A 17,620-nucleotide genomic window follows, 5' to 3' on the forward strand; every position below is an offset into this window, starting at 1 on the left:
TGTGAGACTGTAGTTTGAGTTAAACCCATTTCTTTGCATGACACTTCGACATTACAGTACAGAATGGCTCTTTCGACATTATCCTGAACATTTATTTCATGTGTCATTGAACAGGAGCGCGCGTAACCGTCACATCCTTTTGATTTTCCCGGCAAAAACGACCCGAGTCCAGTCTACAAGCTTATATAGACAACCTAGGAAGTCTCGTTACAAGCTATTCACACATTGGCAATAAAATGTGATTAATACATAAAAATATTATGTATAGCCCCTTAAAAATTATATGACTTGTACAACTAATTTGATTATTACAGTGTTGTGTTGATGCAGTCACCATGTAATTATATAGCAAAACATCATCAAAATATTTTTGAACCACAAACAAGTTTCTCTTATAATGTTAATAAGACATTATGTTCAGACATACTTGCCTTGTTCACAGATTTTTGTACAAAAATACTGGTGTATAATGCTGTGTGGGGTAATGATATTTGATAAATAAGGGAATTTTTTTAGCTATTTTATAACCATAACCATATAGCCATAATATAAGATTTTGAATATAAGAGTTTAAATGGTTTTCACACACAAAAAAGCATGCTTTTAAAGAGATTTTGTACTTCACTGTGTGGAAAACAGCAGCTTTGACATTTCTTCTTTTATGTTCCACAGAAGAAAAAAAGTAATGCAGGTTTGGAACGACATGAGGGTGAGTAAATGACGACAGGATTTTTATTTTGGGGTGAAAAAGAAGAAAGAGATTAAGTTAGAGATGACCTCTGCAGTTACGTCACCACATTTATCCAATGAAATAAAGCTTTCCTTTTAATGTGGCAGATATCAAACAGCAGTGACTCAGTGGCTTGTTAAATATATTTCCAATTATAATGAAGGGACTGATGTGGTGGATGACTGAAGGCATCAGTTCATCTTTATTACCGTCAGTTAATGAGAATCAATCTCATTCTCGTCTCATCTGAACTCTCTCAGGGTCACAAATTATGAATTAGGATTATCATAATGAATTGTCTTAATATGAACCTTTCTTAGCAGAAGGTGAAAGTCTGACATGAGTTAAAAGTTTGAGGGCAGCGGCCTGTGAGCGATATGAGAGGAAATACGACTGGAGAGCGATAAACGGACAGATTGATTGAGTCGGAGCATGAAGGACAAGCATCTCGTCTGCTGCATCCTTATTAATCCTGTCTATGGAGTAAAAAACATCAGAAGTTAAATAAGTTTGACTCCATGACAGATCAGTTGTCCTCAGATGTTTCTCCTGAGAAAAGGAGTTTTCAGAAGAGATCTGAATAAAAAATAAAAAAGGTAATTGTGAATTTTTATCTCACAATTCTGACTTTATAACACACAATTGTGAGTTACAAAGTCAGAATTGCGAGATATAAATTTGCAATTCTGACTTTTTCTCAGAATTGTGAGATATAATTTGCAATTCTGAGAAGAAAAGTCAGTCTTTTTTTCCTCAGAATTGGACTTTATAACTCGCAATTGCGAGTTTATATCTCACAATTCTGATAAAAGATAAAAAGTCACAATTTTATTTATTTATTTTTTTTTATTTAGAAGGGAAAACAAGCTTCCATAACAATCAAAAGTCAGAGAGCTCACATATTTTTCATCAAATAATCTGAGCTGCTATTCACATTCCTTTTTACGGAGTGTCTATTTACACTAAGTGCAAATAGCGTCCCTTGTTGGCAAATGCTATTTACACTAGCTCCGCCCACCAATGTCTGGTTGGGCTACTCAAGTTTTAAAAAAAAGACAGAATTCAACATCTCGCTCGCAGATCTGGCTTTTAACGCGATCAACTCGGATTCGAATCCGCCTTTTGCCGAGCTCGCATTTATTGCAAACGAGTGTTTAATAATATTAAAAGTGTTTGGGAAGTGTAGGGAAGGTTTTCATTCTCAGAATAAGGCAGCATCCATTTAATAATTTTAATAAATATAATTATTTACACTCTATGATATTATTAATATAAAGTATAGATAACATCTAATTACTATTTACTCTTATTGCAAAGAACTGATACTTTTACATGGTGTAAATAGAATGTGTAAATAGCATAATGCTAAAAAATGCTGCTATTGTCACTTAGTGTAAATAGAATATATTGCTATTTTCACTTAGTGCAAATAGCCGCTGCCCTTTATTTTTATAGCTCAAACATAAACTCATTTACAGTGCTGGGTAGTAACTAATTACATGTAATCTGGATTACTTCATCACATTCCAAAACTTAAATACTTGTAATTTGATTTCTTTTTAAAATGCTTATAATCAGATTACAGTTACTTTTTATTGATTACAGGATTACATGTTATTCACACAATGACAGTAAATTGTTTGTTTATTGTTCATTATCATCTTTTAAATTTTTTATTCTACCAAAGCCTACTTCTTTTATATGTTTTGGAAAATCATATATGTTCAAGTTTTTCTTTTCTTTTTTATATACTTAAAAGTCAATAATTTAACAAAACACTTGCATGTGTTCTCTCTTTGTGTTTTGTTGTTCTATTGAATTGTATTATTTGGATTTTTTTATCTTAAAATTAATTGAATTTTCCATTTGTATGATTGAATTAATTATTAAATTAAATAATTAATAATTAATTATCAACTTACAAAGTTATCAATCTGCAGTTCCTCCACAAACCCACTTTGGGAAACCCTGAAGTAATATAAAGTTTAATGCACTTCATGCTGTAGTCGATAACAAATAAAAATGAATATGTTTTCGTTCTCTTTATATTTTTATATCAATATGATACAAGATTATCCTATTCAAATCCATGTGATTAAGGAATGAAAACCGTTTTCTATCAGATTGCACGATATTATTTGCACATAATATCTCTGGATCTGTGGAGGAAACATCGAGCAGATATCAGATGTGTGTTTCTATGGCGATGGATCTCTGCTCTGATGAAGTGTTCATTTGCTCATCGCTGGTTTGCTGACTCTGCAAAAACAAAGTGCTGACTCTCTGCCATCGGCCACTCCATCCTGATCAGATTTGAATCAACAAAAACTTTGCTTTGGACAGCGATCCCACAACCAGAGGCTGCGAAGAGCAGCGGCGCTCCATACATCTCACTAACAGCCCCATTAGATCAGAATGAATCTCTCTGCGAAGAAGACGACAAGAAAAATCAATTCCCCTCTCGCTATTCTTTATCATTTGTAAAGAGATTGTTAAAATGAGACATTGATCCGTTTACGATCTCTTTATCAGGGACATAACATTAGTCTGGTGTACGAGGTTGTGACCTCCAGTAATGGCAAGTAGATGTTACTATAGCCTATATGCATACAGATTTGTCCTTAAACCAGCCGAGCCGTAATCACAGAAAAGTTTATGTGGTAGTAGGCAAATACTCCAGTGATTTAGAAGTTCAATATTTCAGCTGACGTAAAATTAGTAGCACAAATCTAAGAGGAACAGCATTCACCGCCTCAGTTCTGCCTAAAAATATCTCATGATGTAAATTCTGACACGTCCTTGAGCAAGAAATACTAGCGGTGACGGGGGTAAAAATATAATTTCCAACTCATTGATTTCCTTTGGACAAAAATCTTTTACCCTATAGTGCCACTGTGTGGTTGATTGTGCAGTTTAATGTTCTTATTTGTCCAGTGTATACGAACTCTATATAGCTATAAATAGGAGTATTTGAACACTTGAATCACTTTTAAAAATGCTGTTGGAAGTGTGTGCATCTTTCTTTACAATAAACCACACTTGCCTTGATAATTTGTATTTAATGCAATGATGCAGACATTTTTAAGCAAGGCTTATGTGTCTGAATTTGTTTTGGGGCAACTGTATAATAAGAATTGGGTTAGTTCACCCAAAAATGAAAATAATGTCATTTATTACTCACCCTCATGTCGTTCTACACCCGTAAGACCTTCATTAATCTTCGGAACGCAAATTAAGATATTTTTGTTGAAATCCGATGGCTCAGTGAGGCCTGCATAGCCAGCAATGACATTTCCTCTCTCAAGATCCATTAATGTACTAAAAACATATTTAAATCAGTTCATGTGAGTACAGTGGTTCAACACAAAAGATGCCGCTGATTCGACACAAAAGATTCATAACGCTCCGAAGCTTCCTGAAGCAGTGTTTTGAAATCGGCCATCACTATATAAGTCGTTATTTTGTTTTTTTTGGCGCACCAAAAATATTCTCGTCGCTTTATAATATTAATATTGAACCACTGTACTCACATGAACTGATTTAAATATGTTTTTAGTACATTAGTGGATCTTGAGAGAGGAAGCGTCATTGCTGGCTATGCAGGCCTCACTGAGCCATCGGATTTCAACAAAAATATCTCAATTTGTGTTCCGAAGATTAACGAAGGTCTTACGGGTGTGGAACGGCATGAGGGATTATTTTCATTTTTGGGTGAACTAACCCTTTAATATTGCTAATTTCATTAATTCATCTATATAATGAACAATGAAAGCATTTGAAAGACAATGTATTTAATTGATCTATTTTATTTTTTTATTTATATATTTTTTTAATTTATTAGGAGTGCAAAACATACAACATACGGTGAACACAAAAACAACAATAAAACAGCAATGATAGTAACAGCAATGAAAAAATAAGCAGAAGTGACAAACAGGTAATAGCAGAAGTATTTAAGGTAGTAATAGCATGTATAATAATAATGATAATAATATTTTGTGATGACGGCAACAGTAATATCAATAATAATAACAGTAATAATAATAACAATAGTAATACTAAAGATGGTGATGATGATAATAATTTGTGTTGATGGCAATAGTAATATCAATAATAATAACAGTGATACTAATACTAAAGATGGTGATGATAATATTTTGTGATGATGGCAACAGTAATAACAGTAGTAATAATAACAATAGTAATACTAAAGATGGTGATGATGATAATATTTTGTGTTGACGGCAATAGTAATATCAATAATAATAATAATAACAGTAATAATAATAACAATAGTAATACTGAAGATGGTGATGATGATAATATTTTGTGTTGACGGCAATAGTAATATCAATAATAATATAATAACATTAATAACAATAATGATCTATTTTATATTGAATGTATTTATCATTATGTTGAACGTTCTTTTTTTAATGGATCGATGTACTTGTTTTCTTGTTTTGTTGAACACTGGTTTGGTTGCATTGCTGATTTGGAATTTTGGCAACATCACACTTGGCAAAACTCTTGCGGATGAGGCGAGGTCACCATGGCAACAAGCTGGAGCAGTTGTGACGCACAGGGACCCTCCGTGTTCTGATCGCAGTTCCCGTGACTGTCCACTAGAGGCAGTCGCGATCTCATTACAACCTGATGCTTGTGTGTGTGTGTGTGTGTGTGTGTGTGTGTGTGTGTGTGTGTGTGTGTGTGTGTGTGTGTGTAAGAAAGTGTTTATGTGAAAGAGTGTGTGTGTGTGTGTGTGTGTGTGTGTGTGTGTGTGTGTAAGAGAGTGTTTATGTGAAAGTGTGTATGTGTGTGTGTGTGTGTGTGTGTGTAAGAAAGTGTTTATGTGAAAGAGTGTGAGTGTGTGTGTGTGTGTGTGTGTGTAAGAGAGTGTTTATGTGAAAGAGTGTGTGTGTGTGTGTGTGTGTGTGTGTGTGTGTGTGTGTGTGTGTGTGAGAGTGTGTGTATGTGTGTCTGTGTGTGTGTGTGTGAGTGAGTGTGTGTGAGTGAGTGCGAGCTTGCGTGTGTGTTTAATGCAAGCAATATATTAATTGCAAATGGTTCTGACACAAGCCATTACCATTATGTTGTCCTTCATATTCACATGCATTCAATTTAGCGATCATTGATATTTGAAAGCAACAAAAACACACTTATTGAGTACAAAAACTAACCCTTTAAACCAGCATTCGCACAGTGTCCAAAAATATACATCCATACAGAAAGTTACTGCAATATAATGTCGCTAGAAAGTCTGTCCACACATGTATCACATGTAAATCCCTGATCGCTGAGGCTCTTATCTGCTTTCCCACAGTTCTGTAGATCTACTGACCTTGAAAGATTATCACAGAATAAACAACAGCAGAAATAAAACGGACACCTGAAGTGTTCAAATATACAGCAACTGAGCACATCAAATCAACTACTAGAATCTAGTGAATCTGCAATTTATTAAGAAGCAAACAGCACAGATCTGTCATTTGCTTTTTAATGAATTTTCTACAGTAGTAGATTAATGTTATCAGCTACTGACAGACAATGACAATCGTTTTGACCTTGCTGTCGTGGCTGCTCATTAACCATATGACCCTGTAAGATGAAACACATGCAATGTTTGTATTATGATTATACTTTTAAAACTTTGATAGTGGCACAGAGCAACCAGGAAAAGCCTTTAATGGTTTGAGACTTTAAAAAATTTAATTATAAATTACTTTTACAAATGGAAAATAATTGTCTTGATTGAGTCTGAGTCACAATAAGCAGAGGAACAAGTGTTTAATTTCACATTTCACATGCTTCAGTGGTTCAGCTGCTCATGGGAAACTGTTTGGCTCTCCATTTAGATTTCTTTTTTAGGAGAGAAAAAAAATATTTTTTTATGTTTTCGCAAAGCCCAAAGGACTGACGTTATTATTTCAGCATTTGTTTTAATACATAGACTGCGGATACAGACAGACTGACGTGGTGTTTAATTAGTACACACACACACACACGATTTAATATCACTGGAAATGTAAAATCCCCAACTCATATAGAGTCTTGGTGGAGTTCAAAAGTTAATTGAAAATGTCAGACAAATAAATACAAAAACATTTTAATAATTAAGAAGTGGCTCTCTCAGAAGTCTAAGAAAGAATATGTGAAAATAGTTCCATAATTGTGATTAAAAGCATTTTGTTCATCTTGTGCTGAATGCTATTTGGGTAACACTTTACAGTAAGCTCTCATTTGTTAATATCAGTTAATGCAATAACATGAACTAATAAGCAATATATATTTACAGCATTTAATAATCTTTATTAATAAAAATGTTAATGTCGCAGTGCATTAATGTTAACAGGTATAACTTTTGATCTTAAAAATGGTAGAAGTATTGTTCATTCTTAGTTCATGTTAAAGGGGTGGTTGATTATGATTTCACTTTTTTAACTTTAGTTAGTGTGTAATGTTGCTGTTAGAGCATAAACAACATCTGCAAAGTTATGACTCTTAAAGTTCAATACAAAGGGAGAGATTTTCTTTTACAGAAATCACTTTTTAAGGACTACAACAAACGGCTGGTGTGGACTAAAATTAGCTTCTTCCCTGTTTGTGACATCACTAACCCTAAAATTTACATAAACCCCGCCCCCGGCTTGTATACAGTTTCAATGTGAACCACTTGCAGAATCTGTGAAAATGTTAATAATTTTAACAAAATAAGGGAGTTCATACAAAATGCATGTTATTTTTTATTTAGTACTGTCCTGAGAGATATTTTACATAAAAGATGTTTACATATAATCCACAAGATAAAAAAAATAGCTGAATTTATTAAAATAACCCCATTCATAAGTATGTGAACCCTTGATTCTTAATACTGTGTGTGGTTACCTGGATGATCTACGACTGTTTTTTTGTTGTGTGATGGTTGTTCATGAGTCCCTTGTTTGTCCTGAGCAGTTAAACTGAGCTCTGTTCTTCAGAAAAATCCTCCAGGTCCTGCAGATTCTTCTGGTTTTCCAGCATTTTTTGCATATTTGAACCCTTTACAGCAGTGACTGAATGATTTTGAGATCTGTCTTTTCATACTGAGGACAACTGAGGGACTCAAACACGACTTTTAAAAAAGGTTCAAACATTCACTGATGCTCCAGAAAAAAACATGATGCATTAATAGACGGGGGGTGAAAACATTTGGAATTTGAAGATCAAGGTAAATTGTATTTAATTTGTCTTCCAGGAAACATGCAAGTATCTTCTGTTGCTTCTGAAGGGCAGTACTAAATGAAAAATGATATTCAAGCGAAATAAGAAAAAATTTGGACCTCTTCATCCTGTTCAAATGTTTTCACCCCCCGACTCTTAATGCATCGTGTTTCCTTCTGGAGCATCAGAGAATGTTTGAACCTTTTTTAATAGTTGTGTTTGAGTCCCTCAGTTGTCCTCAGTGTGAAAAGATGGATCTCAAAATCATTCAGTCACTGTTGTAAAGGGTTCAAATATGCAAAAGATGGTGGAAAACTGAAGAATTTTTGGGACCTGGAGATTTTTTCTGAAGAACAGAGCTCAGTTTAACTGCTCAGACAAACAAGGGACTCATGAACAACCATCACACAACAAAAAAACAAACTTTCCCAAACTTATGAATGGGGTTATTTTAATAAATTCAGCTATTTTTTTTTGTCTTGTGGATTATATGTAAACATCTTTTATGTAAAATATCTTACTCAGGACAGTACTAAATAAAAAATGACATGCATTTTGTATTATCTCTTTTTTTGTTAAAATTTTGCACATTTTCACAGATTCTTCAAGTGGTTCACATACTTTTTCTTGCAACTGTATTTGGGTCTATAAATTAGGGTACAAATACAATACAATTAATAAAAATAATGATATGAAGAATGGCCTGCTGTCCTTTATTTCCTAACCAACCCTATGCAAAAGTTGACTCAAGTGCACATACAACATTCACTCATCACAATACATATGTTCTCACAAAATAATAAAAATTCCTGTTAATGTCTGAAACTCTGAATTCTGCACGTTTTAGTCCTTTTCTTTGCTGAGGACTGCCAGCATAAGATCTTTCACAAAGGGGAAGATGTTGTTGATCAGGCAGGTGAAATAGTGGAACCACGGGTAGAAGGCCTCTTTCTGACGGGTCGCACCGGCTTTGATGATGCTCAGAGCGGCTTCACTGGCAGGATAGGCGGTCATCGTGGTGAATCCTCTGTAGAAAGATTTGAGAGAGAGAATAGTTATGGGTGATTCTCATGAAAACACGTCCAGGTCATTTCATCCCATAATCAAGATGTTTTGGATTAAAAACTGTTTTCAACATTGATAATAATCAGAAATGCTTCTTGAGCAGCAAATCAGCATATTAGAATGATTTCTGAAGGATCATGTGACACTGAAGACTGGAGTTATGAAGCTGAAAATTCAACTTTGATCACAGGAATAAATTTTACAGTATATTCAATTAGAAAACAGTTATTTTAAGGTTTTTTTTTTTTTTTTTTTCATTAAAAAAATTTTACATTTTAACATTTTTCCCTGAACAAAAACAAATTGAGTCACTGAAATAGGGCCATCAAACACATAATAAACATTTGCGAATTGACAGATGAAAATGTGATTGAAAAAATGTGAAAAATATGACCCGGACATGTTCCTGAGCTTCACTCAGTCAGTCGTGTCTGTGTGTGTGAAGTTGCTAGAATGATTATTAATGATCCATGAGAAGCTGAGTGGCGTCTGGTGTCAAGACTTTAGTTATGTTCAGTACATTGTTCTGTCCACTATAACAGATCACCAAGGTAACAAGATAAATGTGCCTGAGGACAAACTGCAAATTAGTTCATAAACTGCTTCCTAAAATATCTTGAGTGACGCACAGAATAGAATGGAAACATTGATTGCATTTTGGACCGCAGCACCAATGTCCTCGAAACATTTTAACAGAACTAACATTTAATTAATAATAATAAAAACTGTAACACTTTACAATAAGGTCCCTTTAGTTATTATTAGTTGAGCTAGAAATGTTTCTTAACATTTATCTATCGTTAAGTCCATTAAATAATATTAACAGATACAACTTTTGATTTTAATGTTGTAGTAAATGTTGAAATGGGTTTTCTAACAATTGAACTAAACTATTTAATATTTTTAATATATTTATATTATATATCTACAATGATTAATAAATTGTTTTTCATGTAAATAAACCATTCTTACCATTTTTAAGATAAGATATTCCATAAAATGGTAATACTTAATGATTATTAAAAACCAGCAACCTGATGTAACATTTAAGAAGTAAACTAAATTCAGAGGTCTGTAGCATTTATTAAACATGAGATACTGTTTGCTATTTGATAGAAATGTTGATTCAAGAAAATAGTGGTAAGATCCTAACCGATTATAATTTACTTGATGAAGGTGATAATTATTAAAAAGGGAAAGTTTGCAATATCAGAAGTGATAAAGTTAGTCAGTGTCATCAATTCTGTCTGTAGTGGAAAACAAACCTGATCTTATTCATAGCCGACTCTGTGTCGATCAGTCCGAGGATCATGATGGACACAGACACGTTGCTCTTCTGGATTGCTAGTTCATTCTGCAGTGCTCCGAAGAATCCGTTCATCGCAAACTTAGTAGAGGTGTACGGAGCCACAAATGGACTCGCCAACTTACCTGAATCAGGGAGGAAAACAGCATTAACCTTTAGTCATTTATAACTGAATGTGGCACTAAAGTTCAGTCAACAAATGCCTTTACACAAAAAAATGCATCCCAGTTCACAAAAATGGCACCAAAAAGAAAATAAAAATGCCCCCAAAATTCAAGATATGGGGCAAAAAATGTCTCTGTGTGATTTCTTATTTTTAATATTTATAATGGATAGCTAGTTAAGCAATGCCACACAAGCAAGAGTGCGGTTTTCCCGAATATCAGCACGTTTGAAGTGTCATATTGATTTAACAATTCAGTAAAAAAGAAGTTACTATTGGGTGACTTACATTTTAGGATATTGTCTGTTTTATGTAGTTAAAATAATTCCAAACAAATCCACAGCCATTGCACATCTCAGAGCAACACAGTAATGTTTTGTTAGTTTTTGAATGAATCATTCTAATGAATGACTCAGCGACTCACTCATAAAGCTGCATCCGAAATCACATACTTCCCTACTATATAGTAGGTGAAAAACAGTATGTGACAAAAGTAGTATGTCTGAATTCACAGTACTCATAAAAGAGTACGGCAAAAAGTACCAGGATGACCTACTACTTCCGGCGAGATTGAAGTGTGCATACGATGGACACAGGAGAGGATCTGTGAATGGCAGTGAAGCGATGCAGCTGGTGCTGGTAGGTCACATGATAATGACAACATGGCGAACGAAGTACGTCCAGATTACATTCATACTACACACACTCATACTATATAGAACACTTTTTAGCAGTCGTGAAGTAATTACTTATTCAAAATAAGTTTCTACTTAAGAGTATGTGATTTCGGACACAGCTTTGAATCAGCCACTTTAAACGAATCGTTTGACTGAATGATTCAATGACTCACTCGTTAAGACAATGATTTGCTGCCACCTACTGGTGGTTTAGTTTCATACTTAAAAGTATTTCATTATGGTTAGAGAGATAGAATGTGTGAATAGTGGTAGATAGAATGTGTTTATAAATAGACTTTTATGAGTGAAATATGAGATGTTAAATGTAAAATATAACAGATAATGAAGTAATTGCAGTCACATTGCATGAAATGCTTTTGTCTGTAATTTTTTCTCATATGGTGGGGGGTTGGGGGACCTGCAACTCTGCCTGAATCATAGAAGTGCTTTTAACTTTTAAGTTAAATTTAGATTAATTTTAACTAAACATGCATCAATAAAGTTAGACTCGCCTGCCATTGAGGAAACTACAATGATGGAACCGGCAGATTTTTCCAGCACGGGAAGTGCTGCTCCGGCCATCTGCACGTAGCTCACAAAATTCACCTGCAACAAATCAGTGTGAAAAGTTGTTACACCGGCGTAACAAAAGCACAGAAAAGCCATTCTCTCACGTGCTTCACCTGCATGAGTGACCTGACGTGGTCTGCGTCTCTGTTCCAGAACTCAACGTTGGTGTTTCCAACATGATTCAACACTAGAAAGTCCAGTCCACCTGCAGGACACAAACACACGATATATACTATCAGACAAAAATACAGTAAATTCACTAATATTGTGAAATATTATTACAATTTAAAAGAAATGTTTTCTATGTGGATATATTTTAAAATGTAATTTACTCCTGTGATCAAAGTTGAATTTTCAGCATCATTACTCCAGTTTTCAGTGTCACATGATCCTTCAGAAATCATTCTAATATGCTAATTTGCTGCTCAAGAAACATTTCTGATTATTATCAGTGTTGAAATCTGTGATACACTGCCTTTTAAAAGTTTGGGGTAAGTGATTTAAAAGAAAGAAAGACTTTTATTCAGCAAGCAAGGACTTAATAAATAGTTTAAAAGAACCATTATTAATAAATGACCACCAATAATAATTGATAGCAAATCATCATATTAGATTGATTTCTGAAGGATCATGTGACACTGAAGACTGGAGTAATGATGCTGAAAATTCAGCTTTAATCACAGAAAGAAATTATATTTTACCGCAGTTACAGCACTTATTTTAAATTATAATAATATTTCACAATATTACTGTATTTTGGATCTAATAAATGCAGCCTTGGTGAGACTTCTTTCAAAACAATGCAAAATCTTAATTATTTCAATTTTTTTGACTGGTAATCTATATATTGCATAATATATTGAATCATTTCTCACCCAGTTTTTCCACAGCGTATTTGATGACTCTCTCGGGGTCAGCGGGGTCAGACATGTCTCCGGTCATGTACATCATCTTCTGTGCGCCCAGTTTCACACACTTCTGCGCCACCTGAACATCCACAGCACACTTTCATTTGCTCATTAAAGTTTTGGCTGCACTTTATTTTACAGTACGTGTACTTACAGTGTACTTACTTAAGAAAGTACTTGTTAATATAAGGTAACTACGTGGAACTGACCTTTTTTAAAGCCTCTAATCGTCTCGCAGTGATGATGATCTGAGCTCCAAACTTTGAGTAATGGTAGGCCATCTGCTCCCCAATCCCTGAACTGGCCCCTGTGATCAACACTCGGGTCCCCCGAACTGATTCTATGTTGAAGAACACACTGGTCTCTCAGTGTAATCCAGGACAGGTAATTCTTAACCAACCCACCACTTGATCATAGGATTTATTAAGGCTTGAACTCCAACAAAGGTTAAAACATAACGGTTAGAAGCAACTTAAAGGATTAGTCCACTTTCAAATAAAAATTTCCTGATAATTTACTCACCCCCATGTCATCCAAGATGTCCATGTCCTTCTTTATTCAGTCCAAAAGAAATTAAGGTTTTTGATGAAAACATTCCAGGATTATTCTCCTTATAGTGGACTTCAATTGGCCCCAAACGGTTGAAGGTCAAAATTACAGTTTCAGTGCAGCTTCAAAGGGCTTTAAACGATCTCAGACGGGGAATAAGGGTCTTATCTAGCGAAACGATCGGTCATTTTCTAAAAAAAAAATAAAAAATTATATACGTTTTAACCATAGACGCTCGTCTTGATCTAGCTCTCATCTTCTTCTTCTATATTAGAATTCCGGCAGTGTAGATGCTGCTAAGTGTATTACTGCCCTCCACATGTCAAAGTTTGAACTAATTGTTATATACTTGGACAAGCATATTGTATATGACAATTTAGTTCAAACTTTGACCTGTGGAGGGCAGTATTCCTCGCCAGACCCTTATTCCTCGTCTGGTATTGTTTAAAGCCCTTTGAAGCTGCTCTTCAACCATTTGGGGCCAATTGAAGTCCACTATAAGGAGAATAATCCTGGAATGTTTTCATCAAAAACCTTAATTTCTTTTGGACTGAAGAAAGAAGGACATGGACATCTTGGATGACATGGGGGTGAGGAAATTATCAGGAAATTTTTACTTGAAAGTGGACTAATCCTTTAAAGGGTTAGTTCACCAAAAATGAAAATTTCTGTCATTAAGTACTCACCCTCATGTTGTTCCAAATATGTAAATATTAAATAGGTACAAGAAAAAAAAATTGTGTGTGTGTGCACAAAGCACTCGTGTCACATCATAAAATTGAGGTTAAACCACAGGAGTCACATGGATTACTTTAAATGATGTCTTTACTACCTTTCTGGGCCTTGAAAGTGGTAGTCAATGGAGGGACAGAAAGCTTTCAGATTTCATCAAAAAATATCTTAATTTGTGTTCCGAAGATGAAAGAAGGTCTTACGGGTTTGGAACGACATGAGGGAAAGTAATTAATGACAGAATTTTCATTTTTGGGTGAACTAATCCTTATAAAGCCTACTGTATCATGTTTTATCCATGCATTTTTAAGGCCTCTAAATTATGAACATGATCAAAATGCTGAAAACCCTGTTGGACACAATCTACTACATGCTAAAAAAAAGTATAAACTATCAATCAGACGACAGTCTTTTTGCTGTGAAATCTTTACTCATTTTTATAAAGTAATCATAAAAATATATTTTATATTGTTAATAATATTTCAAGAAGAACACTTACTGGACTGAAGTAACTTTATTTGATTATCAATACATCAATTATTAGAAAAATCATGCGAGTATCAAATATGATCCATCAGGCTTTTACCTTCACTCTCACTGTATTGCATTACAGAGCTTTGATCATAAAACCATAAGCATTTAAATATCATCTTACTATGACATATTATTGGAGATAATACATACAGATAATACAGAGTGACGACTGATATTTATATGCATTTTATGTCAGTAGTCTGCTATACTGTTATAAAGACCTCATTGATTTACATTATTATCAGAATTTCATCTTGCTTTTTGGCCATATAAATATTAGTAAATACACCAAATTGCATATTTTTCCTCAGAGCATCTGAATAAAACTGAGCTGTTCTTCCTCCATATTCTCAATATATATATATATATATGAAAATAGGGTTCAATAGACTACCTTTTAAAAATATATAGATGCATAGGCGTAATTTGAGGGTGGGACATGTCCCCACCGCTTTTTGGCAGGGTCGATATTGTCCCCACCACTTTTTGAAACATATCGCGGCACAGATATATATTAAAACAAAAGAAACATCTCTAGTTGATTAGCAATTCGTTCGTTTGTGTTAATAATAGGCGATCTGGTGCTGGGATGTGCTGTTTTTGAAATCATGTTGAGTGCTCGTTGCCGCTGTGATCAGTGGCGCGACAGTGTTCTCTTGGCGCTCGTGCACACTGCGCAGTTTTCACACGGACGAGCGCTTAAATCTATCGGCCGGAGACTCTATTCGTTCCGGTGAAATCACAAAACAAAATGCACATAAACGTGTCCCTGCTCTTGATATACAATCACTGATGAACATCTTTGGTTTTAATGAGAAAAAAAAATTAAATAAAATACACGAGGGCGGATTAGAACCCAGAACCTCTGGAACGCTGAACAAAAATTCTGCCCCAGTCCATCAGGACACTGCAAAAAGAAACGCTAATATTAATGCTCTTGAGACTAACAATATATTTTATTATAACATATGTAAGAACAAAACTATCATATTAAACATGAGGTCTATGTCACTAAATTTTGTGCATTTATTATTGTAAATGCACAAAATGAAAGAAAAGAAAGAAAGAAAGATCCCCCACACACACACACACACACACACACACACACACACACATTCCTGTCCCACCCACTTTTGAAAACAAAGTTACGCCACTGTACAGATGTTTCTGACTATTATTTCATATGTTAGGATTTACAGAGTAAAAAGTCCTTTTAATTCTATATATTACATAAAGACAGCTTCAATTCTGTTTTTTTAAAAAAATCAGTAACTACATAAGTTATAATCTCTAGATCATCACCATGTATTTTCACCAAGGTTATGTTCATATGAACGAGTTACATAACCATAATAAATGAGTCTGCCAACAGTTTTCATGACAAGATGGCAATATAATCTTTTATCTGGTTAATGTTCTAGTGAAACATTTTGAGTTTACGTATTTATAGTTTAAGTTTGGCCTGTGTTAAACCATCTACAAAATATGAATGCCTTTGGAAAATGCAAGGCTTTCTTCATGTTTATTCTTGGTTAGTTTTTTATTTTTAATGCTAGATTGTGTTTTTACATGCAAATATATAAACTGCCCACACAAATAGCTTTAAAACTCATTTTCAGGATTTCTCAAAGTAGGCTACTGCATATGTTTTATATTACACATTCAACATAAAAGAACTAGAATATCTGAAGAGATGGCATGCAATAATACAAATGAGCACATTATTGTGAAGCTGTTGTCCTGACCTGGATCAAAGGTATCTCTCCACATGTAGGCCACGAGAGCAGCGCTCAGCAGAAAAACACTCAAATACGCCTTCATTTTCACTGCTATCCTCGATCAAAAGCTTGGCGTCTGAATCCTGTGCGAGTGCATTGAGAAATGTCCCGTCTGAAGCCACTTCTGTCTGCATGTGTTACACCTACTGCAGATACAGAGAGAGTCATAAAGCGTGACTGATCACCCATTTTAACCTGCCTGATATTCTGGATGATGACCCACAGTTCAATGCTCACGAGGGTGAAGGTCTGGCAGTGCTGTTTACATTTCCAAACAGATGGAAGAAGAAAAAACTGATGCATAATGGGTAAAAAAATTGCTCTGTTGTTCTGTGTGATAATTTAAATTGCTTTGTATGTATGAACTGTAAATGTTTTAGCTCAGATTATTTTGAGTTAGTGCACTGTATATGGATCAAAATCAGGGTTATGATTGTTCACTAAAACTATTAAAAACATTTTTGTTAATTGAAATAAAGCTGAAATTAAAAAAAAAAAAATAGATGAAAAACTTGAGAACTAAACAAAAATTAGAAATGGTACTTTGGCAATAAGTTTCAGTTGAAGCACTAAAATTAACTGGAAATACATAAAAAACTAAAACTGAAATAAAATATGGCCTAAATTAGACCTAAATAGCAATATTTAAAAAAAAATAATAATAAAATGACAAAAGCACATAACAAAATTACTAAAAATTAAACTAAAATTAACATGAAAACTAAAAATAGGCTATAAAAATAAAAGCTAATTCAAAATATTAATAAAAGTAAAATAAAAAATAACACCGGGTCAGTCTCAGTAATATCTGTGGTAAAGATATACATTTACAACTGCTTTAACAAATCTTTTTTTTTTTTATTTACCTACAAGTTACTCCAACAAGTGTGGATGTAATTAACTGAAACAATCTTTTCAAGTACATTTGTTTTATGTTTTATGTATGAAATGTTTGTAAGGCGATAACTTATATTGCTTCGAATCTTATGAAGTGTGAAATAACTTCTATTAGTAGCCTAAAACATAAAATAAATTATACAATCTAGCTAAAAACCCTAAACCTTTCCTTAACCCTAACCCTTTAATAAAATTAAAATTTACGGTAGAATTTCATAATTAAAATACTTTAAAAACTGAGGGAAAACACACAGGATGACTTAAGGTGTCTGGTGATCTGTATGCCGAAGCTTAAAAATGCAAGGAAGGTGAAGTAGAAGTGCGGTACTAGTCATAGACTTATAAATACATGTTTTTTTATTGTTGCTAAGAACATACAAAACCAATGCCAGGGGTAAATACAATTGGGAATTCAATTACAGGTTACAAAATCAGGAAAATACCACAAAAGTGACAGTCAGACAGTTTTAAGGGCTTCGGAGTTAATAGTGACGACATCATTGATCCCAGA

At 34.0% G+C, this 17,620-nt stretch overlaps 1 protein-coding gene across 2 annotated transcripts; it reads right to left on the reverse strand.

Annotated features, from left to right (window-relative positions):
• Positions 1–8,622: 8,622 nt before the first annotated feature.
• On the reverse strand, positions 8,623–16,394 carry hsd11b1lb (hydroxysteroid (11-beta) dehydrogenase 1-like b). 2 transcript variants are annotated; one of them, XM_051875540.1, is made up of 7 exons: positions 16,180–16,394; positions 12,829–12,959; positions 12,587–12,698; positions 11,825–11,916; positions 11,654–11,747; positions 10,261–10,426; positions 8,623–8,957 (listed from the first exon to the last, which is right to left on the reverse strand). In XM_051875540.1, exons 1-7 carry the CDS (start codon positions 16,253–16,255, stop codon positions 8,774–8,776), a joined length of 855 nt encoding a protein of 284 aa, XP_051731500.1. In that variant the 5' UTR covers positions 16,256–16,394; the 3' UTR covers positions 8,623–8,773. The 2 variants fall into 2 exon arrangements, with proteins under 2 accessions (XP_051731500.1, XP_051731508.1); XM_051875548.1 differs by lacking the exon at positions 16,180–16,394 and adding an exon at positions 13,142–13,448.
• Positions 16,395–17,620: the final 1,226 nt, after the last annotated feature.

The sequence above is a fragment of the Ctenopharyngodon idella genome, chromosome 2, assembly GCF_019924925.1.
Source record: "Ctenopharyngodon idella isolate HZGC_01 chromosome 2, HZGC01, whole genome shotgun sequence".
In the NCBI taxonomy this organism is placed as follows: Eukaryota; Metazoa; Chordata; class Actinopteri; order Cypriniformes; family Xenocyprididae; genus Ctenopharyngodon; species Ctenopharyngodon idella.